The sequence below is a fragment of the Rhea pennata genome, chromosome 1 (genome assembly GCF_028389875.1).
Source record: "Rhea pennata isolate bPtePen1 chromosome 1, bPtePen1.pri, whole genome shotgun sequence".
NCBI classification, from domain to species: domain Eukaryota; kingdom Metazoa; phylum Chordata; class Aves; order Rheiformes; family Rheidae; genus Rhea; species Rhea pennata.
Genome location: NC_084663.1, coordinates 86753823 through 86779276, shown reverse-complemented (window position 1 = coordinate 86779276; position 25454 = coordinate 86753823). Strand labels below are relative to the sequence as shown.

General features: G+C 39.5%; 2 protein-coding genes across 2 annotated transcripts in view; one reads left to right on the top strand and one right to left on the bottom strand.

The window, feature by feature from the left end:
• The first annotated feature begins 14 nt into the window (after nt 1–14).
• On the top strand, nt 15–8620 carry FAM162A (family with sequence similarity 162 member A). Its single transcript, XM_062594777.1, has 5 exons — nt 15–127; nt 825–950; nt 3344–3452; nt 6467–6575; nt 8353–8620. The coding sequence occupies exons 1-5, from the start codon at nt 112–114 to the stop codon at nt 8446–8448; spliced, it is 456 nt and encodes a 151-aa protein (XP_062450761.1). The 5' UTR covers nt 15–111; the 3' UTR covers nt 8449–8620.
• An 849-nt stretch (nt 8621–9469) lies between these two features.
• Nucleotides 9470–25454, bottom strand: part of KPNA1 (karyopherin subunit alpha 1) — a 61454-nt gene continuing 45469 nt past the window's right edge. The window contains exons 12-14 of the mRNA XM_062594675.1: nt 18342–18469; nt 17487–17665; nt 9470–16113 (exon numbers count right to left, since the gene is read on the bottom strand). Coding sequence (XP_062450659.1) covers nt 15926–16113; nt 17487–17665; nt 18342–18469 — 495 coding nt within the window. The 3' untranslated portion in view covers nt 9470–15925. The remainder of the gene's footprint in view (nt 16114–17486; nt 17666–18341; nt 18470–25454) is intronic.

Here is a 25454-nt window from a genome sequence, read left to right as displayed (position 1 = left end):
CGCTCCGCCCCCCCCACCGCCCCCTTCCCCCCCGCGGGGAGGGGCCGAGCAGTGACATTGGGGCGCTCGGGCTCGGTCGCGGCGGCGGCTGTGGGCGGCGGCGGCGCCGCCATGTGGGGCCGCGCCGGTGAGTGACCCGCGAGGCGAGGGCGGGCGGCGGTCCCCGGGGGGCGCCGCGGGGCCTTGCCGCGGTGGTCGGGTTGCCGCCCTCCGCCGGGCTTGCCGGTAGCGTTTCGGCGAGGAGACCGTCGGGATATTTTTTCAGGATTTTTTTTCCCCTCTCCATTATTCCGTTAGGTTAAAGAATGCGTTAGAGCTTCCCTCCTAGGGGGTGCCTTTCCCCAGAGCTGCCTTTTTTTTTCTTTCTTTTTTTTTCTTTTTTTTTTTCTCTTTTTTGCTAGCGCTCTGCCACAGCCGCGGCTGAGCGTTAGGACGTTGGTGAAATGCTGGGGTACGGTCCTCGAAATAGCGCTGCCCGAAGTACATGTGAAGCATGTAAACAGATAAGTTCCTTGAAGCTGTAGTGTGTACTGTGTTTTAGAAATCGCCTGCAGGCTGTAATTTTGCATGGCCATTTTTTTCTGCGTAAGGTTAATAGGCAAGATCAAGTGATGCCTTATAGAATCGAGCTCAAGTTTCTCTGTTGAAATCTGTTACAAGCTAAATCTGTTGTTTCTTGCATAGTATTAGTTTTGAGCGTACTGTTTTTACTACTGTTTTTCTCTTGTAAAAGATAAAAAAATAAACCTTAATTTCAAAGCAAGTGTTCTCGCTGTTGTATTTTGAGTTGTTGGCCCCTTTGCTACCTCTGCTTTCCCTTCCAGACCGGGCTGTTAAAGTGCTGGGAAGAAATGTTCCCTCAATTCTGCAGATGGCTAGAGGAAGGGATCTGAAGATACAGAGAAGGCTTTCCAGCAAGCCCCAGGAAGAGAGTCAGCTTCAGCCACGAAGTAAGAGCTTTTGATAAAGATCGGGCTGTGTTTATCGAGGAGTGCTTGAGCATTTCAGTGTTTCTGAAATGTTGTATGTTATATCTCAAAAAAAGTGCTAATGCTTTAAAAGAAGTGGACCAATGATGAAAACTTTGTGAAATATTTAGGTATGCAGGTTCTGATCATCGGGCTGGGAATTTGCCTGAGATGTATGTTAATGTCTCTGATTTTGTGAGAAGGAATTTTAATCTTTGATTTAGACTGAAAAATTGAACATTAAAATTAACAATAAGATTTTACTTTTCAACAAAGCCTATAGTAAAATTTTCTTCTTGTAACAATAACATAGATTTCACTTTCTAGTAAGTCATTAGTCTTGTCAAATGTGCAGCCTTACATTGGGGCTCTTCAGCTGCACTGTAGAACCAGCTTTTTAGCACTAATGTAAAATACTGATGTTTAAGAACATAGTACTTGCTAAAGTATTTCTGCAGTTTTTCACAGTAGAAGCAGCTCCAGCTATATGCAAAATTGATCATGTCCTGCAGAAGACAGTCTGAATCACTGGCTTAGTTCATATTTAAGGAAAGCTCAGATATACTTGAGGCTGTGAAACGTTTCACCACTATAGATGGGACAGCTACAATGCTCTGATCAGACTTCCTGTATAACAGGTTACCTTCTTGGCCCATCGATAGTAGATAAAAGGAGCATATGGATGTGAAGCATTTATATATATATATATATATCAGTATAAAAAACATGATAGAGCTGTACTGGGTGAGACTAAAGGTCTCTTTAACAGTGTTGGTTCTCCAGCAGGGGCCAGTAAAGGAAGGCCCTTATGTTTTTGCAAAGGCCAATTGAAACAGTGGGCAATGGCAAAGTATCTAAGGAAAAATACAGAAACAGGGCAAATGTGTAGTGTTTCTTTCTTAGACTCCTGTCCCAGCCACTAGTGAAGTTCTAGTCTTCAACAAGGGGGCATCTTTGTGTTTAATGGCCCTCACTGCGTTTTTCTATCGTAAATTTGCTCAGTTTCCTGAAGCTGTATGTTTTCTAGCATACATACTCTGTAAAAATGAGTTTCTCAGCTGAACTGTGCTGTGAGAAAACTGCTACAGTCTTGTGTTTGATTTTTGAACTTGGTATTTGCTATCTTCAGTCCTTTATTCAATATTCCTTCTAATACAGGAGCAATTTATTACTATAGTCCACCCTCCCCATGCCACTTATGATTCAGCAGCCCTCTGTTGTGCTGAAGGGGGCTTCAATTACTGCTTTTCCAGGCTGAAGGGGGCTTAGTCTGCTGAATTTTCTTATACAGAAGGCATTCCATACCTCTGATCATCTTTCAACTTTCTCTGTACCTGTGTTAGTTCCACAATCTCAGTTTTTGAGAGGAGGCATCAGTATTTCACGGGCTCTTCAAAATGCTGGTGTCATGGTTTTATACAATGGCATAACGATGCTTTTGTGTTGGTCTATCCTCATTTCCTAATAATTGCTAGAACACTGTTTGCCTTTTTGACATTGAATGTTTTGTTGAAACACTCTGCAAATCCCCAAGGACTAATCCCCAACAATAATGGTTAGAGACTGTCTTTTTGCATGTAAATTAGAGTTGTTTTTCTTGTGTATGTTGCTTTATATTTATATATGTGGGATTTCACTGGCTCTGTTATTCACTCAGTGTTATGCACTTTTGCAGCTCTTCCCATTCAGCCCTCTTCTGTGTTTCTGAATAATTTACTGTTGTCAGCAAATTAGATATCCATCCCACTTTCCAGATCATGTATTAATCTACTAACCTGCACAGATCTATGCAGGATGCATTGCATTGTTTTTTTGTTTGTTTGTTTGTTTGTTTGTTTGTCTGATTGTTGGTTTTTTTTTAAAAAAAAGGAAAGCCAAAACTTTATGATTCTCACACTGTTTACTATATTTTAACAGTATGTTATGTATAGAAATCTTCCATTTTTATAATTTGAATATGGAGGTTGAAAGATTGAGGTGAAAATTAAGGGTTTAATTTTTGTCTACTGGCATCTGGTTGCTTTTACCTGCAGATAAGAAAAAAAAATCCTACAGCATATAGTAAATTTAAATTCTGCAATGTTCTGGTGTAGCATATGGGATTTTTGTTTTTCTAGCAGTTCCATTTGGTATTTTAACCTAATTTAAATTGAATAGGAAAATAGCAAAATCACAGCAGTTTAGGAAGCTTAGTTACTGGGCTAGGTTCTATAGATTTAATATTGCAGATATACAGGTCTTGGGTAAGATTTGTCTTCTCTTACATGCCCTCAGTTTAATACCCACTTGCAGATTCTCAAAACTGATTATTCCATACTTTTTTGTTTGTTTGTTTTTTGTTTTTGTTCCCTAACCAACTTTTTGTTTGTAAATAGGCAGATCTACTTTAAGGGTACCTGGACACAAGCCTACAGACTGGGAGAAAAGGTTTTTGCTGTGGGCAGGCCATTTCAAAAAAGCCGAGGATATACCAGAGACTGTCTCGTAAGTGCCAGTTTTGAAGCTATAAAGGAGACATTGTCTACGCAGGAATGAGTTACTTGAATGCAACTCTGGAACAGTTTTTTTTAAGGGAGTGGGTTTTCACAGCTGAAAAATACACAGAACTGAGGACTGATAGAGTTAAAATCTTATACTATTGTGCTTGCTGTAGCATCTTGTAGATAAGAATCGCCCAGATTTCCTCAACTGTGGAGATATATTCCTTTCAGTTTTTCAGAAGAGAAGACATTTGTCAGTTGTTTCAGTACAGAAACATCACAAATCAATTACTTTTTATTTTGCTTTCCATCAAAAAAGCTTTATGCAAACATTATGTCTTCTAGTGTTTTTCTTACTATGTTAAAATCTATTATTTTACAGAACTTTCATGACGTAATTAAAGAATAACTGAAACAGTATCATTTAAAATACTTATTAATGAATATCTGGCAGGCTAGGGGCTCCTAGTAAGTAGCTGAAAGGCTCCCTAATGAAAATAAAACATTTTCAAAATTTTCTGTTGCTAGTGGAGTCCCAATGTCAATGCTGTGCCCTGTATGAGGTGTGGGAAATATAACTGGCTGTTCTAGTCTACCTGCCTACATATTCTAAAATTAATATCAATCTTAACAAAAAAGCAAGTATTAGTTTAAAAAACATCCTAATGGTAGAATAGTTATATTTGAAAATATTATTTTCAATGTTTTAAAAGATTATATATACATTTAAAGTATATTTTTTAAATTAAACAAACAAAGTATAGTCAGTTTACCTTGTGCTATTAAGGTAAACAAATTGTGTAGCTGCCCTCTAAAAATACTTTATTTGTCTAGATGCATTGTTAGGAATTGAAGATTCATCTGTGTATTTTACATTTTTCTAAAATATATCGTAATGGATTAAAAACTGTTAAAAAGGAATTACCCCATTTTATTTTAAATCATTTTTCTTAATTGCATTTGAAATACGTAAAGGCCTAAATTATTAAAACCTATTAAAATTATGTCAGTTTGCATATTTTTGTGTGCAAGGTATTTGTCATGAATGTTTTTTTTTAAAAATAGACTTATCAGACTGAGGGAAGTCATTAGCTGTGCATCTAAAATCATGGTTTATTGGAAGGATAAACCAGCTTCTGATAAAAACTAAATTTTTGCAAGTGCAGAGAATTTTTCTCCCCTCCTTCCTATTTTTATTGTTTTTTTTAAGCAATTAGTTCATCCAAGTTGAGAAGCTGATTGAGAATGTGTTTTCCTATTCTAAATTTAATATGAGCAGAGTATAAGGGGATGCGATATAACTCAGTAATCTTGTAAGTTTTAGTGGTCAGAAGTAACTTATTTATTGAAGAAAATGTTTATTTTAATCACTCTATTGAATTAAACTAAAAAGCAAATGATGATCAGATAACTGCTGTTTTGTTGTGTATATTCAAACATGTCCAAGGTACTCAAACTAATAAAGTTTTTTAAATGCTACCTCTGTGCATTTCAGCTTAATTTCAGTTTGCACCCAAGATGTTCCCATGAATCCTTCAGTATCCTCTTTTTTTTTTTTTTTTTTTTTTTTTTTTTTTTCCCAAGTTCAGGGGTCAAAATGTGACTGAAGATTCCATATTCACTGGTGTTTGCATACAGTGGTAGTTTCTCGGTTCTATTAAATCTACTAGCCATGTTAGCTTTGCCATCTAATTACCTAGTTCAATGCATTTATCCTTTCTTCGTATGATACTGCTGCTTTTTCCAGTCATCTGTAATTTTATAATATGCAAAGTTTAACCAGGGAGAATATTAAATTTCCTTGAGAAGGGAATCACTGCTCCAAATTCTTCAAGGAGAGTTAGATATACCAAATACAGGTCTCTAGTTGTTGCAAAAAGCATCTGAAAATGTTATACTTAATTGACCTTTCTTGCAGTGCTATCTCTAACACTGGCTATAAATTTGCTATACTTGCAAAATAATTTGGGTAGAATGATCTTCAGAGTTTAGCCCAACCTAAATGACCTGTTGATACTTTTAGCTCATCTCCATATTTAGCTAGAAGGCTTTAATGACTGATAGTAAGGACAGATATAACTGCTGGTGTGTCTAGATAAATGCACTGAAAGATGAGAAAGATTTAAAGGAGTATTTTGTCTAGAGGTAGTACTGGAAAGCTGACAATGCTCCAGGCCTCTTCAGTATGTTAGAAAAACAGATTACCTTAAGGCTATTGTTCTGTTTAGCAGAAGGGAAGTAGTAACCATTAATCTTTTTCCAAGTCCTACTGAGATTTCTAGTAGTGTTACACTGGGCAGCCAATATTAAATTAAATACTAAATCTATTAATAGCATTATTGAATCTGGTAGGAGGGGAAGCCTTCTTGCTGAAAAAAAGAAAATAGATTGCATGAGAAATTATACCATTTTGAACTTTAGGGGGAAAAAACAGCTAATCTAGGATAATGCCTCCTTTTGCCCAAGACACTCCAACTGTTCAACGTTATGTATTTTATTCCTGGTGACAAATACTTTTTACTATGCTTCTGCTGTTGAGAGACTATACATGTTTTAGAATATGTTAAAATATACTGCGGTCCAAACGTGGATGGGGTACTCATTGTCTTCACAGATGTCAGAAGGTGGAGGTGAGTACAGAAGGGAGCTAGTAGTAAGAAAAATACCGTATTAGTAAGAATATCCTTCTCTTTGTAGTCCTCCCCAGTGAACATAAAATAAATAATAAAAGTAATTTGACTGCAAGGTAAATAAAGAAGGCTGCAGTATTTAAATGACCTAGAAAGGTAATACTCTGACAACTAAAGTTTCCAACAGGAACTTTTTATGATTTTAAGTATCTCCCAAGGAAGCTGAGGATCAGACTTTCCCATTTTTGTAAATTTAATTTTAGTGAAAAGAGCCAAGGACTGTTATTACACAAGATTACAGATGGCATGCCATCAGAGAAATCAAATGACTAGCCAACAGTTCGTTTGGGTCTTTGATAATGATTTTTTCTTTCCTTTTTTCTTTGAGGATTGAAACAATCAGAGCAGCAAAGACTACACTGCGTGTGAAGTTCAGCTATGTAATGATTGCCTTGACAATACTGGGCTGCATAATCATGGTGATTAGAGGGAAGCAGGTAAGTACAGAAATTGGGCTTGTAAGTGGAAATGGATCTTCACAAATTCCTCAGCTCCTCCTTTGGATTAGCAGTTAATATTGGTGAATTTTTTCATTATTATCACTGAGCAAAAATTAAAGTGAGTCCTTCTAGTCTCAGAAGACTTCAATCCTGAGTCTCACTGATTAATTCTCAAGTCAGAAAAGGGTAGTATCATTCTTAGACTGCATATGCTTCCTTTAAAAAAGAAAAGTAGTCCTTTCTGTCATATAATACTTAGTTTTATCCTGCACAGACTTAATTACTTAATTTTGTTGATAGGCTTCCAGAGTTTGAAAGGAAAGAGACCCTCCTGTTCTGTGTATCTGGTAGGCAGTAAATGATCTTTAGGTGAATAGGGTCAATACAATGAATTGTATGGACCTATTACAAATGCCTTTTTATGCACATACTGCAACATTCATAGAATTAATATAATGGAAATAGCAAATAGGCATTTTTCTCCACACACAGACTGAGAATCCTCTGTCTTTTTAAATCATAGGGAAACAGTCCATAATAATTGTGCCCTTCAATTGCATTAAAAAATACTGTCTTCCTGTAGTTTGGATGGAACAACTTTTCTCAAACTGTTGTTCCTCATTAAATCAAAAAGCCATCTACTTTACGGAAAAACTCCAAGTCCTATTGGTGGTGAGCATCCTTCACTTGCATAGAATTTGAACAGAAATCCAAGAAGCTCTGCATGTGGCAGGACTAGGCCTGTGGTTTTATTTGCATTGTATGAAGAAAACATAAAGTCTAAGGTTGAACCACAGCAAAGGTAAGTCGTGCTTTAATTTTACGTTTTTCACCAACTTTGTTAAAAAACTAACTTCCTAGTATTTTTGTACAGAAATTAGGGATGCTTTTTTGTGTACTTAAGCCAAGCCAAAAGCTCTCATCAGCTTTAGTCTCCAAGTGAAGGAACATGAAAATAATTTATGCAGCTTACTGTCATGTTGCTTTTGAAAAAAATGTATGAGGGTAACAGAAACACAATCCTTCTAAGGATAACTGGAAGCAGAAAACGCTAGCTTAAAGCATCTACATGGGCAGAACCTTATTCATATGCTGCCTCTGTCAAGCTACTCCTCTGATGACAATGTTCAGATCTTGTTTTTATAGACTAAATGTGCTAGATAAATTATATTAAAATTTGTTACCGAGTCTCATTCCCAGCATTGTAAACTACTGAAGTGTGAAATTTCTGCTTGTTAGCATTCCCCTTATCAAAGTGAAAAGGATGCAGCATTCAGAAACAAAATGGTTGACAGCTTTTTCCCTGGTTTTAGCAGAGAGATCAACCTCTGGCAATTCCCAGAACATTTTCCTCTTAGGTTTGAGTGGTATGAAAGCAAACAGTAGAAAGAGAGATTAGAGGCACAGCTGCTTTGGGATCTTTGTTTTCACAGCAGCTGGAATCCAGTACACATAATTTTTGATGTGTTTCCAGTATCTCTGACTTCTGAAGACCAGAGATTAAATATTGACCAGAAACACAGAATACATCTGCTAGTGCCATTAACAGAAAGGCTTACTCAAACTCACTACTTCTCTGGGAATAGAGCCAAGATACTTTCTGGGGTTTGTTTATTTATTTATTTATTTTAACCCTTTCTCTTCCTAGCATTAAAGTTAACAGAACTGTGTCTTAGTAAGTTAGGGCAGATATTTTGTAAACTATTGTTTCAAGTTTCATCCTTGTGGTCTTTTAGGTAACTCTTTCTGCTCTTTCTTTGTCATTGTGTTGTAGGCTGTGAAAAGGCATGAATCTCTTACAAGCATAAACATGGAGAAGAAAGCTCAATGGAGAGAGGAGGCTGCTCAGAGTACATCTGCTAAACCCTAGAGGAGGAAAGAAAGACACCAAGGACTGTGGAAGAAACAATGTCCTTTTCAGCACTAGGAGGAGGATATAGTTGTATTTTTCCCGTACGTTAGTTCTGTACTTGTGTTCAAGAAAGTAATGATTACAAGATCATGTATTCATTAAAACAGAAACATCTGTTTTCTTCCTGACAGCCTCCCATTTCCTCCAAATTCTCTTGCTCAAGGTTAGAGGAACAGGACAAGTGAACAAACTGGACAGACAAAACAGTTGTTTCCCACATGTGCTATGCACAAGACGAAGTAGCTTAAAAGACTGAGAGCCATACTTGTGCTCTTGGTACCAGTCTCCTTTATGAAGTCTTACTTACCACTTATGATAACTAGGACACTAAAGAAACAGTGAATTTGGTTTCCATTTAGACATCCATACATGTAAAAGTGAAAAAAACTTTGACTGGACAGGCATCTACTATCACTGACTTATGATTTAGGTAATTGACTTCTTTGGGTCCCTTCAGGAAGAAAGGGGCTGTATGCACCCTGTATTATTACAGCCTGCTTAGAATATTCCATATGTTCCTCTTTGGGTAAGAGAACAATGTTAGGTAACCCTTGAGTGAAGAATAATTGTGTGCCTCCATTAATATCAACAGAATGTGAAGTCATTAGGAAGCCTGCTTGATTGTTTTCGGGTCCAATATGTTCTGGCTATGTTTAAGTGAAAGACTGTTTTTTAGGAAGAACTGCTGCTTTTTGATAAAAAGAGGAGCGTGACAGTGAAGTGGTATTCCAGAGACTCAACGTGTTGCAAATGACAGCCTATCAGTTTTTACACCAGAGTCTATAGTGAGATGAGAAAAAAATTCAAGCTAAGGGAATAGAGTATATACTGTGCCATCAGACTGGCTAGCTCTCTAGAGCACAAGTGTGTGAGAAAGTGATTCAAGCATTTCCAGTTTCTGCTACTGAGCTTTTTTCTAAAATTTATTTGCATTTATTCCGTTCAAGTCCCCATCTTTGATTTCATGACATTAGCCCACTTAAGAGAAGGATCATTTATTTTACCTTGTGCCTCAAATCTAGAAACACAAGAGCCACAGACACCTGTATAGAGCTACTCCCAACAGTCCTATTTCTGGCATTCATCCCAGAATAGTTGTGTACTGTTCATACTGAACAGCCTTCAACTGGAGACTAGTGTTTTTCCTCTTCCCTTCAGCTCCCTTGGAAGGAAATGTAAATTGGGACTATCATCAGGACTGTTCGAAAGCATGTAATTTCCCAGGACTGCCTGCTAACAGGTCACTAGGGACTCTAGAAATAGAGGAGACATATGTTTGAACAGATGCAGTTTGTGAACTTTCTGATACTGGGAGACAAATACGGTTTGAACCATTAGTACCACTAAAGGTTAGCAATATTTCTTAAAAAAATAAAAGCGCTACAAAAATGCAGGGTACATCTTGCTTATCTTTATAATTGGAAAAGAGAAGCAATGAGATATCCAGCACGGACTTCTGTATTACCTTGTCCTTTCCTCTAGAGACAGAATGTAACTGCTACAGTCCATCTTTTTTATTGATTACAATTCTGAGTACCACTCATATTGATGAGATGTAACCAATCAACCAACCTGTGCAGTCATTCCACCACAGAAGTTAGTAACCTTCAGGTGTCTCCGAGACCTGTTACCAGATTCTCCCTAAGGTCATCATCCTAAGTATGCTGTCGCTGAAACCAAATAGGCTCCCATAGACTTGTCCACTCAGTTAGCATTGAGGGCAAATCATGCTTAATTCCACTGCAGATAAGTAAAGGGATCTATCATGACAGCTCTGTTTCTATGCCACACTAGTAAACTCAGATGTGGGAATCAAAAAAAATCTTCCCAGAGTGTATGCATGTGTTTGTGTATGTTTGAAACAAGACTAAAAAGGAGAACATGAACTGTAGACAGTATTTCAGAGAAACTTGTATGGATTAAATTTAGGCTTGCTGATGGCAAAGCTTAAAACTATCCATCTCTCAAAAGCATTCCCCTTTCAATAAGCACCTGAGTGCACTCTGAACAGAATTGCCATGCATCTCATCTAGTTATCAACATAAAACTGTTTGCACTCATCCAGCTAGTAAAGCACTTCAAATAAAAATGTCTATCACTTAGAAAGCAACAGCTCAGAGCAGCATCAGTCACCAGTTTTTCATTTTACTTACAAACCTAAACACTCTGCCCTGTTTACCTAAAAATTGAACTCAAGGCTCCAATGGTTTTCTACAAGCTCTGTGTAGCCATATATCCTTTCATTCTATCAGTCTGATATCTCCACCATTTCAGGATCTACCATAAAACCTGTGCATCACTGCACATACTTGCATTTTCTTTCTGCTTCCACATTAGCGCCAGAGTCTCATACAAAAGCCTGAGCCTGGGCTGTGTGCAGTCTCCAGCTCTCTCTCAACCATTGCACTATTTTCTTTGAAAGTATTTAAGTACTAGAAAAATGAAGTAAATCTTTCTCAGAGGGACAAGGAAATAAGTCACTTCGTTTCTAGCCTGATGGCTCCCAAGAAAACACTTGGCAATATTTAAAAAACAGAGCACAGACTTCCGGCCTAAGCATCCACTCTAGTGGACTGGAAAACTTCTTAATACACTATGTATAACCTAACTGGCTCCTGGCTTTAGCCTACACCATCTTAACTGACTAATTAAGAGGAACATACTAAGTCCTTAGAACAGTATTTCACCTTCTCCCCTTTGAGAGGTCGGCAGCACAATTCAGGGTAATATTTTTTCTCAAAAGTAAAATCATTAACCTATATCATATGCCTTATTGTTATATCTATTCAAAAGGCAACCAATGCCTCCCAATGCAATGACAAAACCAACAACATTAATCACACTGCCTCAGTAGAGCATGTGTGAGCCCTATGGACATAGCCATAGTAGTATGCAGAGAGGTCCTGTTTATTTTCCTGCTAAGTCTCAGGTATTTGAAGGAAGACCTTCGTATCTCATGGCTAAAACTGGCATGGAAGGGAATGATGTGTTGTGCCTATTTGAGAAGGAAGTAAACCTCAGTGGAAGACATGGGATATTACTTGAAGCTGGCAGAGTTGCACACTTCCCAGACTCAAGAAAGATATTCTGAAAATCATCGAGGAAGCACAGAGTTGCATCACCAGCACCATCACATTTAGGACTAGAAGATAGGATTTGGTTCTTCAACAGTCTCAATACTGTCTCAATACAGAAAAGCAGGTTCAAAAGCACTTGGTATTTTCTTGGGTCAATAACTCTCTCCTCTCCCTTAGGGAAGAGACATCAAACAGCTGTATTTGGTTGGGATCAAGGAACCAGCACAGGAATTTAGGCTGAACACTGGCTGAGGTTTCTAGGCAGCAGTTGCCTCAAATGATTCTGTTTGTATGGGTGGTATCTTCCCAGGTGCCCTGAAAACTGATCCTGGCTGAGTGACTAAGCTTTCAATAATCTTCTGCCCCACCACCTCGTGCAACATCCTGAACTGAAGGGAGCGCGCCTGCCTGCCATGTTCCACTGAGAGCTTTACCAATAAAAGGAAGGAGCTCCTGGTTGCTGCTCCAACAAATATACAACACCTGAAAGGCACTATCGGTCTGGACAGCATTGCTAGACAACACCACCAAGCAGCCCTGCATCTTTTGTTAAAAAGATGAATGCAGTAGTTCCAGCTCATTACTGATGCTGCAAAAAAACTCAGAAATTCTTTGTTCTTATGAATCTTTTCACCTTATAAGTTCATGGTCCTTTTGGAAGGTGCTCAGCTAGGATTTCCAAAAGCAGATAAAAACAAATTAATTATTAACTTCAATTGCCAAAATAAGGGAAGCAGAAAATACATACGATCACTTTTCTGGAACTACGCACTGCATGGCAGAGCTAAGAAAAACCAAGAACTCCAACAGCTCCCTGCTATCCTCTAAACATTAGACTATGCTACTTCCTACTTGCATACAGAACAAGAAAAGATCATTTAAAACACAGTGTGACCTTCATGAAAGCACTCCCTGAGTTAAATCTTGTTCGAACAGCAGTATGCCCTTTAAGAAAACAGAGAATACTGGGTTTAGTATTTCTAACACAGTGGAATAACACTTCTGGTAGAATAACACTTGTTATTCTAATGTCAGGCTAACCATTAGTTACTCTTAAGGGTAAAAAGTGCCTTATTTCTCATCCAAATGGAATATATCTTCTGAACTTTTAATAATCATTGCTATTTCCAAATTTTTAGCATGCTGATATCCACTCCAAATCTTTTTCAGAGATACTTTTCATCTAAAATAGAGACCTTTATCTGTGGCCTGAATGTTTTTTATTAGATGGGTAACCTTGCACTATACATTTAGCTCTATTAAAATTCAAGTAGTTTGCTTGCTCTTGGTTTATCAAATAATTACAGTCTGTATCCATGAGCTTTTCCTTTGACTCTTCACAAGTCTGATCTTCCTCCTATATTCATTTAACCTGGAACTTGTTAGAAGTGGATTGTGCTTCTTTTCAAGTCCTTAATAATTCTAAATAAAACAAGGAGAAGAACTGGTTGCTAGAAGATCCTGCCAGAAATACACTCAAGGAAGACCATTTAAAATTAAATTGAGACCTATGAGTTAGCCACATTTTTAATCCATTTAATGTGTGCCATGTTAATTTTTGTATTGTTTTAGTTTTCAGTCAAAATGTTATGCAGTACCAGTCAAATGCCTTACACAGTCTAAGTATATATGACAACAACATTATTACGTGTGTCAACCAAGCCTGTCACTTCAAACACACATACCAAGTTTAAAGATTTATACTTATCTGATCTGAATTCACATATCCACTGCAAAAGTAACAAACAACGGGCCAGGATCCTTACACAGGAAGGCACACCATTCAGCTTAAATGGACTCTTTTTTAATTTACTCATTTAGAGGCAATTGTCATTATTTTCTTGGGGGGAGGGCAAAGGGGGAACGCCAATGCACCACATTGTTTTCACTAGCCTGGAAGAGAAAACACTTATATATATATATATAGATATATAGATATATAGATATGTATATAAATACACACATGTGCATGTGTGTATATATATACGTGTGTGTGTATATATATGTATATATACACACAAGTGTATATATACACAGAATATACATATATGAATATACAGAATATATACACACACACTTTGCTCAGATTTGTTTACAAAATATGTAGCATTTTTATACCATCCAATAAGAGGTACATGATTTTAAACAAATCTTATAGAAATGACATGTTATTGGAAATTTACACGTAAAAAAATCCAGCACAAAAAAATCCAAAAGCTAAAACAAGATTTTGCTACTCATCAGTGCTTCTATCACCCTTCAAGAAAGAGAAACACAGTTATTTATATGTGATGTAAAGGCAACATTGAGGGTTTTTTGTTTTTAAATTAACCACCAAATTTAACCCCCTAAAATTACAAAGAATTGAAGTCCATTTACAGATCAAGTGCAGTAAACTAAATGTTCCTTCAGCACAAAGCAGCACTAGAGAAAATAACCGGGGGAGGGAAGGTGGAGGCCAACAGTATTAGCTAGGGAGGCAGCAGGTGGCTTCTGCAGTGGCCACACAGCTCAAAGTCTCCATCCTGAAGCACAGACAGAACTGAAGACTATATTTAAATAATGATCACACAGAGCTGATGTTCAGGCCTTTGCCTAGCTTTTTTCAGCAGTTTCACAGGTGTTTTATCTATTTTTTATTATTATTCTGTATCCAATGAGTTGGTTTTGCTTTTGCAGTGGCTTGTCACTAAAAGGAGTCATAAGGAGGATCCTGCAGACAGTTCTGCCAACAACACTTACCACAGGTACATGACACTGCAGTAGTCAGTGGCAATTTTGAAATGTTTATACTGGACAAATGTGTGGTCCAAACGTCCAAAATGGCTTGAAAGAACATAGCCCAATGCAGGGAGGAGCAGACGGCCTGGAGAATCAATTGCATTTACAGAAACGAAACCGTCACTTTCAATCAGGTGGCATCTGCCTTGTTGTGTGAAGAGTATGTTGCCAATATCAGCTGAAATCAGTGAGGAGTGGCTGGCCTTTGCATCAGACATCTGTGATCCAAGCAGGCTGCAGAGCCAAGAACATGCTGCTAGCAGAAGGGCAGTCTACAGCTGCACATACAGCTGTCATGCAGTCAGCGATGCCATACAGATGTCACCTGTAGGAACCACGCGTTCCATGCTAATTCACCTGAAGTCCCGTAAACAGCAAAAGGAAAATGAAATGAAAGGGCCAGGCAGATCTGGGTGGAATATTATCATCCTTTGAATGTAGTGTCATTGTAGTTGTTTAAATATGGGATTTGATCAAGAGGATTCTATTTCATTAGGTGAGCTGGAGAGGAAGCTCTATCCCTTGAAAATGAAAAGGAGGGCTAACACTCCTTGTGCTAAGTTTTGCAAATTAGGATTTTGTATTCAGAAGGTATTTTTTCAGAAGAGAAATCTGTTCGAGTCAAGCTGCATAAAAATGTAAAGAGGCAGACAGGAAATTTTCAGCCATAACTACATTACCAAAGACAGACTCAGGTGCATGAAGTCAAAAAGGGCTGCAGGCCCCGTTGGGTCACGCTGAGTTGGAAAGCAGAAACAGGGGTAGTTTCTCCATTCTAGAAGCTGGTTTGGAAAGTCATTTCTGGGGATGTGGTAAGAGTGACATATTCACAGGTTCTTTTTTGTTGGTGGAAAGGAGAAACTGTGAAGGTATACAAATCTCCACAGTGGTCTGCAGTCCAGCTTGGGAGCTCAGTTTTAGGAAGGGATAGGGCCAGATGTGTTCAGTATTCTTAAGAACCGGAAAACATGTCCATTGTAGCCCGTTGTTGCAGGGGATAGAGAACTTACTCCATTATTTGTAACATGTTCTATATGCCAATAACCCAGGCTGGCACATACAGCAAAGTAGATACATTGCATTTCAAGATTTAATACACCTCACACTGCCATCCAGAGAGGCAACCAGGGAAGAGTATGGGAAATGAATTAAGCTAGATTCTCAGAAAGTCTGAATGTCTTCCTGGACTGCAGGCACACACTGCAGCAAATGCATGAGAAAGGTAGCCTCATCTTGGATACCAGGAATGTGGGGGCTAGCAGAAGAGAGATTATTTTCCTGCAATAGGAGTGGGGAATATCTCAAAGTATAGAAAGGTGCCTCAGCTCCACAAAGACGACAGTGGAGAGGTTTCAGAATCTAGAGAAGAAGGGTGATTCTGGTGACCCCTTGCCAAGGAGAGGACATCCTGCCACGGAGAGCCAAAGGTTTTCCAGATGTATGTAAGAGCATGTGCACAAGGCAAGCGAATGAGCGCAAACAGGGTTATGGAAAACATCGAGAGAATCACTCCACGGGTGGCTTGTGGCTCGACAACAGGATTGGCTAAGTAGAGTAGCACTCAGCATAAGGACACCTCAGAGCTGGAAGCCTTCCATGGGAGCCTCACACTGCTGGAAGATGTACTGCTGCTGGCTAAGATCCACCTGTGGGGCAATGCTGCTGTCTTCATCTTCTGTCCCAAAGTAGTGCTCAATCAGATCAAAGGCTTTCTGATAAATCTCTTGATTCTCATGGCTCTGTAGGAATTCAATCTTGTCCAGGCCTGCAGAGAAAAGAAGCACATAAGAATTACAGCTCAGTGAAAGCAGATGACCATATCCATTTTCAGTTTGCTGTGAACATCAAGTTTCATAACAATTCTCTCCCACTTTCAGAAAAAAAACTCACTGTAGAGACCCTTCCACCACTCATGCTCTCCATACCCAAGAAAAAACAGATTGCACTACATAGTTGCCCTGTAACTGTACAATGTATTTCGTATTTTGTATGCCTCTTCTCTCCTACTCAGTTAAATCAAATCAAGGACAGTCCTGGAGGTGTAGATAACAAGGCCTCAGAGACTTCTCTGAACACCCTTCTAGGACCATGTCTACTGAAGGCATTTTCACAGTACTTTTGTTTGCAAAAGGCCATTAGCACAGAATCACAGAAATTCAAGCTGGAAGAGACTTCTGGTAATTATTTAGTCCAACCTCCAGCACAGCATGGAACTACTACCAACACTAGATTAGGCCAACTGTGACTTTGTCCAGCAAGTCTCAAAAACTTACAAGGATGGAGGTGCTGCTACTTAATATATAATGTATATATAAAGCACAGCTAAGCTCCAGCAAACTGTTTTTGTGCAGACATTAAGTAGGTGGTCAACTCAAGCCTTGTAGTCAGAAAGAGATTAAAATACTACAATTAGCTGAACTATCTTTGATACCCAGCAACGATGCTATAATGAAATTCAAGTCTTAGCTGCTGTAGTAAATCTCTAACACTAGGAATTTACAAGCTATCCACCTTCAGACTTCTGGACAGTCTATCGTTTCTGTCATGGTACAACAAGATTATGTTTTCCTCAGTAATACTTAGTTCTGCTGAGAAAAACAGCTGAGGTGAAGCCAGCCACACAAAACAGAAAATGGCCAGAGTAAATTGAGAAGGCCTCAGGCCCACTTATGAGGATACAAACCGTAAGAGCAGCAATATTTCAGAATTAGGATGGATTGACGCCAGCACATCCTACAACCTCAGCACAGCAAAGACTAAATAAAATGAGCAAACCAGGAAGTTGCTGTATGCTGTCAAAATTCTACTGGTCCGCAGAGAGGGAAGGGAAAGGCTTGAAACCTGAGTGACAGAGCAGAGCACCTGAATTTTATCTGCTGTAGAGGGAAGATACTGAGGTTGAATGACACTTCAAATCACCATCAGGGCAAAAAGACAGAGAGAAAAGATCTATATATACTGTGTCCAATAGACATGCACAGAAGGATCATGTAAAAGATGGAGCACGTTGGTAAGTGGACTTTTGTCTAAAAACAGTTCATTAGTGATGAGAAAATTAATAGAATCTGGTTTCTGAACCGCTAATGGGTTTATGATCATTGCTTTAACTACTACACTCCACAGATGTTTTGATCATACCATATGCTTCTTCAATAAGAGCACAGTAAGGATTAATGCCAGTGCCACTGCGTTTGGATTCCTGCTCTCCAAGCCTCAGGATATTTTCCAGGCCATTCAGTGCTACTTGCACAATCTTTGAGTCCATTACTGTAAGGAGGTCACAGAGTGGTTTGATGCACCCCAGTTCTACTAAATACCTGAAAAACACCACAAGAACCCAGTCTGTAATATCATATTTGGTGTAGCCATTTAAGCAGTTGGACTAAGAACCAAAACAATCAGATGAAATATAAACCTGATGGGAAAAATTACGAACATCCGTTTGTATCTAGTCAATTCTGCTATAATATATCTTAAAGATATTTCATATCTATCTCTATATGAGAGAGTTATAATTATTTTGTTCTATAACAAGAAATTGTATATGAGCATGTATACTGGTACAAAATAAATAGGAAAAACAGTACATGATACTCTTGTCTCAGGGGCTTGGGAATAGGTCTTCAAGATATTTCTCTCTAGGTTGCAAATGAACTTTGTTATATTCTACAATGACCACTAAGAAATGAGTCAAAAAGTTTCATGTAGGTCTTTAAAAGAAAGGGTTCAATTAAAGAAAAAGCATCATAATTGAAATTTTTAGGTGATTTCTCCATACAGGAATGAATGGCTCATTCATAACTCAGTCCAAAGACAGGATCTCTGTAGAGACAAATATTGGAAGCATACAGATTTGTGCATAGGTCCTGTCAAGACTGTACCAATTCTAACCTCCAGGTTATTGTTCTTTATCAGCTTCTAGGTTATTAGTATGACACCTTGCACAAATACTAATTCACTCAATTGCACAGAAAGATTTGCACTATTTCATACTTGATCTGTTCAGCAGAGCCTCCAGATGTTGCATTTGTGATTGCCCATGCAGCTTCTTTCCTTGTCCGAAACTCAGCTGTTTGCAAAATATTTATAAGAGCTGGGAAGATATGGGCGTCTATGACGGTCTGCAAAAAGAAATGACACAGGTTATAATAAAAATGAGAAATAACTTCCTTGTCCTGAGCTACTTAATGTCCATGTTCATCGCAATACATGAAACAATGAAACATTACTTCTCAAGGGTCAAAAAAAACCACCAAATTTCAGCTTTACATTGTAAACCCTTATTATCACTGAGGTCTGTGCTGATCCCAAAAGCAACTCAAAATCAAGCTGAAGTGACTACCATACTTAATGTGTTACTTAATTATACCTTAATAACAAAGAACGCCATACTTCCCTTGACTTCCAGATCATAAATCAATCTACTATTAGGTCATTAAACCAGTAAGTCAGTAGCGTCCCTTAAACAGAGAAGAAAGCCCCATAAAGCTCTGCATCATTCTACTTCCATTAGGTAAGACAACAGAGCGAAGAAAGAACACATTGTAAGAACTAAAAAGCTCCTCCTAACAAGCAAGGATGAATATACTCTTTCCTGGTGAAAAAGACAAAGCAAGATAGTTTAGTAACACTGTTAACTGCTTAGCCTATCAATCTGGTATCAATCAAATCAGTATTTAAGTCAGCAGTTCAAAGTTTCTAGTAACCTCCTCTGGAAAAGAACCTTTTGCAGTAAGAGACTAACGAAACAATTTTAGTTATGCGTATATGATGAGGATCTGAAGCATCTGCATAAACCTCATTCAAAGCAGCAAAAGCTTAGGATTTCATTTTTAAACTACCATTTTATAAATATATGTCATTACAGAACTAGAAAAGACAAATTCAAAGAAAGCCAAAGAGATACAATCCCTTTCAATCAATCAGATTTAATACAGCATAAAGCTACAGTCAATCTACTCTACTCAGGTCAGTAGTCCCATGGAACATTGTCTCTTTTACCACAGGATCTGCACTTCTGATATGGCAATCATCTGAGGCCCTGAAGTAAAAACACTGTTCCATCTTGTCAACTATCATAAAACACAACCCAAAAGGAATTAGAATTGGTTAAGAAAAATATTTTTATACATTTGCTGTTTTCTAACATTAAAATGTTTTATATTTGTGTTAGACTGAGGAGAAAAGAAGTCCATTTAGAGTGAGAAGATTCTACATGAATTTTTTTTCCATTCTCTACAGTGTTCAAGGCTCTGGAAACTGTAGCCTGTACAATCCTGCCATCATTCTCCATGTCCCCAAAGGACAGTAGTTTAAACAAACAGTAATGGTGGAATAAAAAAAAAAAAGAAAGAACTACATTATGGTTTCACAGCTCTTTCAGGAACATATCTCATGGTTATGTTAACCATCATGCCAACACTTCTATAGTGTAGGGTAGCCTGTTTTGAAGGCAAGTATCAGAGACCACCCTTTGTCTTTGCTGGATATTTTGAAATTTTAATTTATTTTTTTTTCAGGTTATAAAAGATGCATCATTGACAGTTACAGAAATCCTGATTTGCAGCTTTGTCCTTTCAATTACACCTCCATCACCCTATGTTACATTAGATTCACACTTTGTAAAGAACATTTAGCAAAAAATTTTTGAATGTGAATGCTTTAAATGGTAGGTTGTAAATAGGAGCCACTTAGTTTAAAAATACATATTTTTTCAGGACAAAGAATGCATTTTTTTTCTCCTGATTTATATTTTACCAGAAAAAAACTTCATTTTTATAAATATAAAAATACAGCACACATTCTGAAATATTATCTACAGAGAGAGCTAGAGATTCAAAGAATGTGAAGATGACAGGATATGTCAGGACATTAGCATTTTACTATTCTACCAAAAAAAAAAAGTAAACCAAAGATCTCCTTATTGCTTCTTAAATCCCTCCTGACAAAAGAAAATTTTACAGGAGACTTCTTTCCTTAGAAAGTGCCTTATTTAAAAAATGTCTATTTTCATAGTTACCAATGTCAAGCTATGTGACATGACAGCACACAACTAAGTGAGCACATCTTAGCTGATAGGCAGTTACACACTTTGAGCCTTTTCTTAATGTCAAAAGAAAAAAAAAAGTTACTTAAACATTTAAATTTAAGCCTTTAAATACTGGCAGAGTCCCAGAACAAAGGCAACTAGCAACAAGAGGGCAGTGAAGGGGAGAATCACAAAAGCTCTTATTTTTCTTCTGATTCAATCAATTTTGAATCCTTCGCTTCAAAGCACAATCTAGTGGGCAAAAGCACTCTTCTGACAGTGCAGAAATATGCATTTGAACCCTTTCAGAGGGAAATGAATCCAGGTCCCCCATCTCTTAGATGAGTACTCTAATTTCTGAGCTACTATATAAAAGGTTAATAGGCACCTTGCTCACTTTCTGCTCTGCAATGAAGTCAGCTATCTTTACCCAAACAGAACAGGTTAAAACACCAAGATGAGCTACAGCCTCTCATAAGCACTTCACTCGAGGCTCAAGAGAGAAGCAGATTATCAATCACTATAATGTTTCTCACTGCTAGACACGCATGTAAGTGTTGTCGCCATCTCACTGTAGCATGAGTCCCAGTTACAAGGTTTTGGTTTCTCTGACCATGGGACATTGTTTGAAGATCAGCAACTGGTGGGGAGAGATGGGATTCACCTCACTAAGTGGGGCACGTGCCTTTGCCAACAGGTTGGCCAGCCTGCTAAAGACGGCTTTAAACTAGGTAGGAATGGGGAAGGGGAGAGTCACAGAGAGAAGGTAATCAATAAAACACAACTTGGGTTGGGGGGCCTCCAACAGGTGCATGCAGCTGGGGATGTGCATTTGGGACATGGCTATGGGGGCCTCCCTGCACCCTTCCCGGGAAACCTGCAGGCATGACTGCCTCTCTGAAACGCCTGTACACCAATGCACGCAGCATGGAGAACAACAGGAGGAGCTGGAGATCTGTCTGCAGTCACAGGGCCATGATCTCATTGCAATTACAGAGACATGGTGGGACAGCTCGCATGACTGGAACGGTGTCATGGATGGCTATGTGCTTTTTAGGAAAGACAGGCCAGGAAGGGGAGGTGGTGGAGTTGCTCTTTATGTGAGAGAGCAACTGGACGAGCTCTGCCTAGGGGTGCGGGAGGAGGCAGTCGAGAGCTTATGGGTCGAGATCAAAGGGCAGGCCAACACGGGGGACACTGTTGTGGGTGTCTACTACAGGCCACCTGACCAGGAAGTTGATGAGGCCTTCTATAGACAGCTGGAAGTAGCCTCACAATCACAGGCCCTGGTTCTCATGGGAGACTTCAACCACCCTGATATTTGCTGGAAGGATTACACAGCAAGGCACAAGCAGTCCAGGAGGCTCCTGCAATGCATTGATGGTAACTTCTTGTCACAAGCGGTGGAGGAGCCTACGAGGAAGAGTGTCCTGCTGGACCTTGTCCTAACCAACAGAGAAGAACTGGTTAGAGATGTGAAGGTTGGGGGCAGCCTTGGTTGCAGTGACCATGAGATGGTGGAGTTGAGGATCCTGCATGAAGGAAGCAGGGCAGTAAGTAGGATCGCAACCCTGCACTTCAGGAGAGCGGACTTTGGCCTCTTCAAGGACCTACTCAGAGGAATCCCATGGGTTAAGGCCATAGAAGGAAGGGGGGTCCAGGAGAGCTAGCTAATATTCAAACATCACTTCCTCCAAGCTTAAGAGTGGTGTATCCCTATGAGTAAGAAGTCCAGCAAAGGCAGCAGGAGACCTGCACGGATGAGCAATGAGCTCCTGGCCAAACTCAGACAGAAAAAGAAAGTACACAGAATGTGGAAGAGGGGACAGACCACCTGGGAGAATTATAGGAATGCAGTCAGAGTACGTAGAGATGCAGCAGGGAAGGCTAAGGCCCAGTTGGAACTGAATCTGGCAAGAGACGTTAAGGACAAGACGAAGGGCTTCTTCAAATACATCAGTAGCAAGAGGAGAACTAGGGAAAATGTGGGCCTGCTGCTGAAGGGGGCAGGGGCCCCGGTGACAATGGATACAGAGAAGGCAGAATTACTGAATGCCTTCTTTGCTTCAGTCTTCACTGCTAAGGGCAGCCCTCAGAAATACCAGAGCCTGGAGACAAAGGAGAAAGTCTGCAGAAAAGATGACTTTCCCTTGGTCGAGCAGGACCAGGTTAGAGATCTTTCAGGCAAATCTGACATCCACAAATCCATGGGCCCTGATGGGATACACCAACAAGTACTGAGGGAGCTGGCAGATGTTGTTGCCAGGTCGCTCTCCATCATCTCTGTAAAGTCATGGAGAACTGAAGAGGTGCCTGAGGACTAGAAGAAAGCCAGTATCACTCCAGTCTTCAGAAAAGGCAAGGAGGAGGACCCAGGCAACTAGAGGCCTCTCAGCCTCACCTCCATCCCTGGAAAGGTGATGGAACAGCTCATTCTGGATGTCATCTCCAAGCATATCAAGGAAAAGAAGGCGATCAGGAGTAGTCAGCATGGACGTTGTACACCTTGACTTCAGCAAGGCTTTCAACACTGTCTCCTATAACATCCTCCTAGACAAGCTCAGGAAGTGTGGGTTAGGTGAGTGGCCAGGGAGGTGGACTGAGAACTGACTGAAAGGCAGAGCTCAGAGGGTTGTCATCAGTGGCATGAAGTCTAGTTGGAGACCTGTGGCTAGTGGTGTCCCCCTGGGCTCAGGACTGGGTCCCATCCTGTTCAACTTCTTCATCAATGACCTGGATGAGGGGACAGAGTGCCTCCTCAGCAGGTCTGCTGATGATACCAAGCTGGGAGGAATGGCTGATACAGCTGAGGGCTGTGCTGCCATTCAGAGAGATCTGGACAGGCTGGAGAGCTGGGTGGAGAGAAACCTCATGAGGTTCAACAAGTGCAAGTGCGGAGTCCTGCACCTAGGGAAAAATAACCCTCGGCACCAGTACAAGCTGGGGGCTGAAAAGCCTTTTGGAGAGCAGCTCTGCAGAGAAGGACTTGGGAGTGCTGGTGGATGACAAGTTGACCATGAGCCAGTAATGTGCCCTTGTGGCCACGAAGGCCAACGGTATCCTGGGCTGCATTCAGAAGACTGTTGCCAGCAGGTCAAGGGAGGTGATCCTGCTCCTCTACTCAGCTCTGCTGAGGCCTCATCTCAAGTACTGTGTCCAGTTCTGGGCTCCCCAGTACAGAGACATGGAGCTACTGGAGAGAGTCCAGTGTATGGCCATGAGGATTACCAGAGGGCTGGAGCATCTGCCCTATGAGGAACAGCTAGGAGACCTGGGCCTCTTTAGCCTGGAGAAGAGAAGACTGAGGAGGGATCCTGTCAAGGCCTATAAGTACCTGAGGGGAGGGTGTCAAGGGGACAGGGACAAACTCTTTTCAGTTGTCCCAAGTGACACAACAAGAGGCAATGGGCAGAAATTGAACCACAGGAAGTTCCACCTAAACGTGAGGGGGAATTTCTTCACTGTGATAGTGACAGAGCATTGGACCAGGTTGCCCAGAGAAGTTGTGGAGTCTCCTTCTCTGGAGATATTCATGGCCCGCCAGGATGCAACCCTGTCTAACATGCTCTAGGTGACCCTGCTTGAGCAGGGAGGTTGGACTAGATGATCTCCAGAGGTCCCTTCCAACCTTACTGATTCTATGATTCTACCATTCTACTTAACTGTCCCTCTGTAGCACAGCAAGTTTTTCAACTGGCAGTCTGTTAACAGCTGAAATTCACAGAGCTTAGGTTTATAGAATAAACATTATCTGGATCACAAAATAGTTTGCAATGACCCTAAATATGCTTCGCTAGATTTCAAAAGTCCAATTAAGCTTCACTAGGGCAGAAATAAAGTGTTAGTATAGAAAAAGTGTTAGCATCACCTATTATTTTAAATATCCTGTGATACAGCCTTACTCACAGTAGTTATTCTTGAAAGCAAACTAGAATGCATAATGATTCCTAACTCTCTGATATTTTAATTGTAAACAACGGTTAACATAGGTACAGGACACATCTTCCTTCATAGTTAACTTTCTTCTAAGCACCAAAACAGTAAGCTATTAAGCTAGAGTTTGTACTTCTGGGTTTTTTTTTTTTGTTTGTTTGTTTTGTTTTTTAATGGAAGAGCAAACCTCAGGCAGAATGAAATCCTAAAAAACTGTGGTAGGAATAGAGGCTTAGAACTTCTGAGGATTTAGAAAGTGAGTATTTGACAACTCAAATGAGCTTGTCAGTATTACTACATTGTGTGTCTTGTCTTGTGGAAGTGTGTAGAAGACGAAAGTAAATACAAAAAACATTCAAAATTAGCACAGTTTTCACACAAAATGGAAACAGTACAGGGATTTCAGTTCAACAGCTTTAAAAATATGCTATAAAAGTAAAACAGAAATGACAAAAATTAAATTCAAGTTGTTAACTAGGGATTGATGTACAAACTACTGCAAATCTCACCTACTCTTTGTCAACAATCTACATGTTCCTCTGTTCCTATTCTGTATTAACTATCTACATGTTCCTCTTTTCCTGTTCCTTCCTGAAAAAAGTGGTCAATTGCCTGATACTTGCCATAAAGTAAAAGATGTTTACACATTCTCTCCGAGCAGCTGATGTATGGCAATGTTTTTACTTATCAATGTCTTCAGAAGGTGACTCAAATTCTTAATGGTGTCTGGTAACAGTAGTCCAATTGGGTAACAAAAATTTAAAGAAATATTTCTAAAAAGCACACCATTTGTAGCACTTTTCAATCTAAATTACTGTTGTGTTTCCTTGTAAGAACAAAACATACACACTGCTTACAACAGTGACCAATAACAGACACATAGGAAAGAACATAAATTCTCTTCACGTGTAACTCCCATCAGAGTGTAAACTCTCTTCAGCTCAACTTTTTTTTTCCTCTTTGAGTATCTGGTTTTACTGCACTCATATGAAAAGACACCTGTTTGCCGTTCTAAATACAGCATCTATTCACTTCTTTGATACCTCTTCATTTGAAATCTTGCTCAAAAACAAAGAATAGTCATGTCTTGCTCACCTTCCCAATGCCACTCTTGATTCTAGCCTGTATTTTGTGGTTCTCCTTAC

Coding starts and splice junctions, on each gene's coding strand:
- FAM162A (XM_062594777.1), top strand. Junction 951..3,343: donor GAGTCAGCTTCAGCCACGAA/GTAAGAGCTTTT, acceptor GTTTGTAAATAG/GCAGATCTACTTTAAGGGTA. Junction 6,576..8,352: donor TGGTGATTAGAGGGAAGCAG/GTAAGTACAGAA, acceptor ATTGTGTTGTAG/GCTGTGAAAAGGCATGAATC.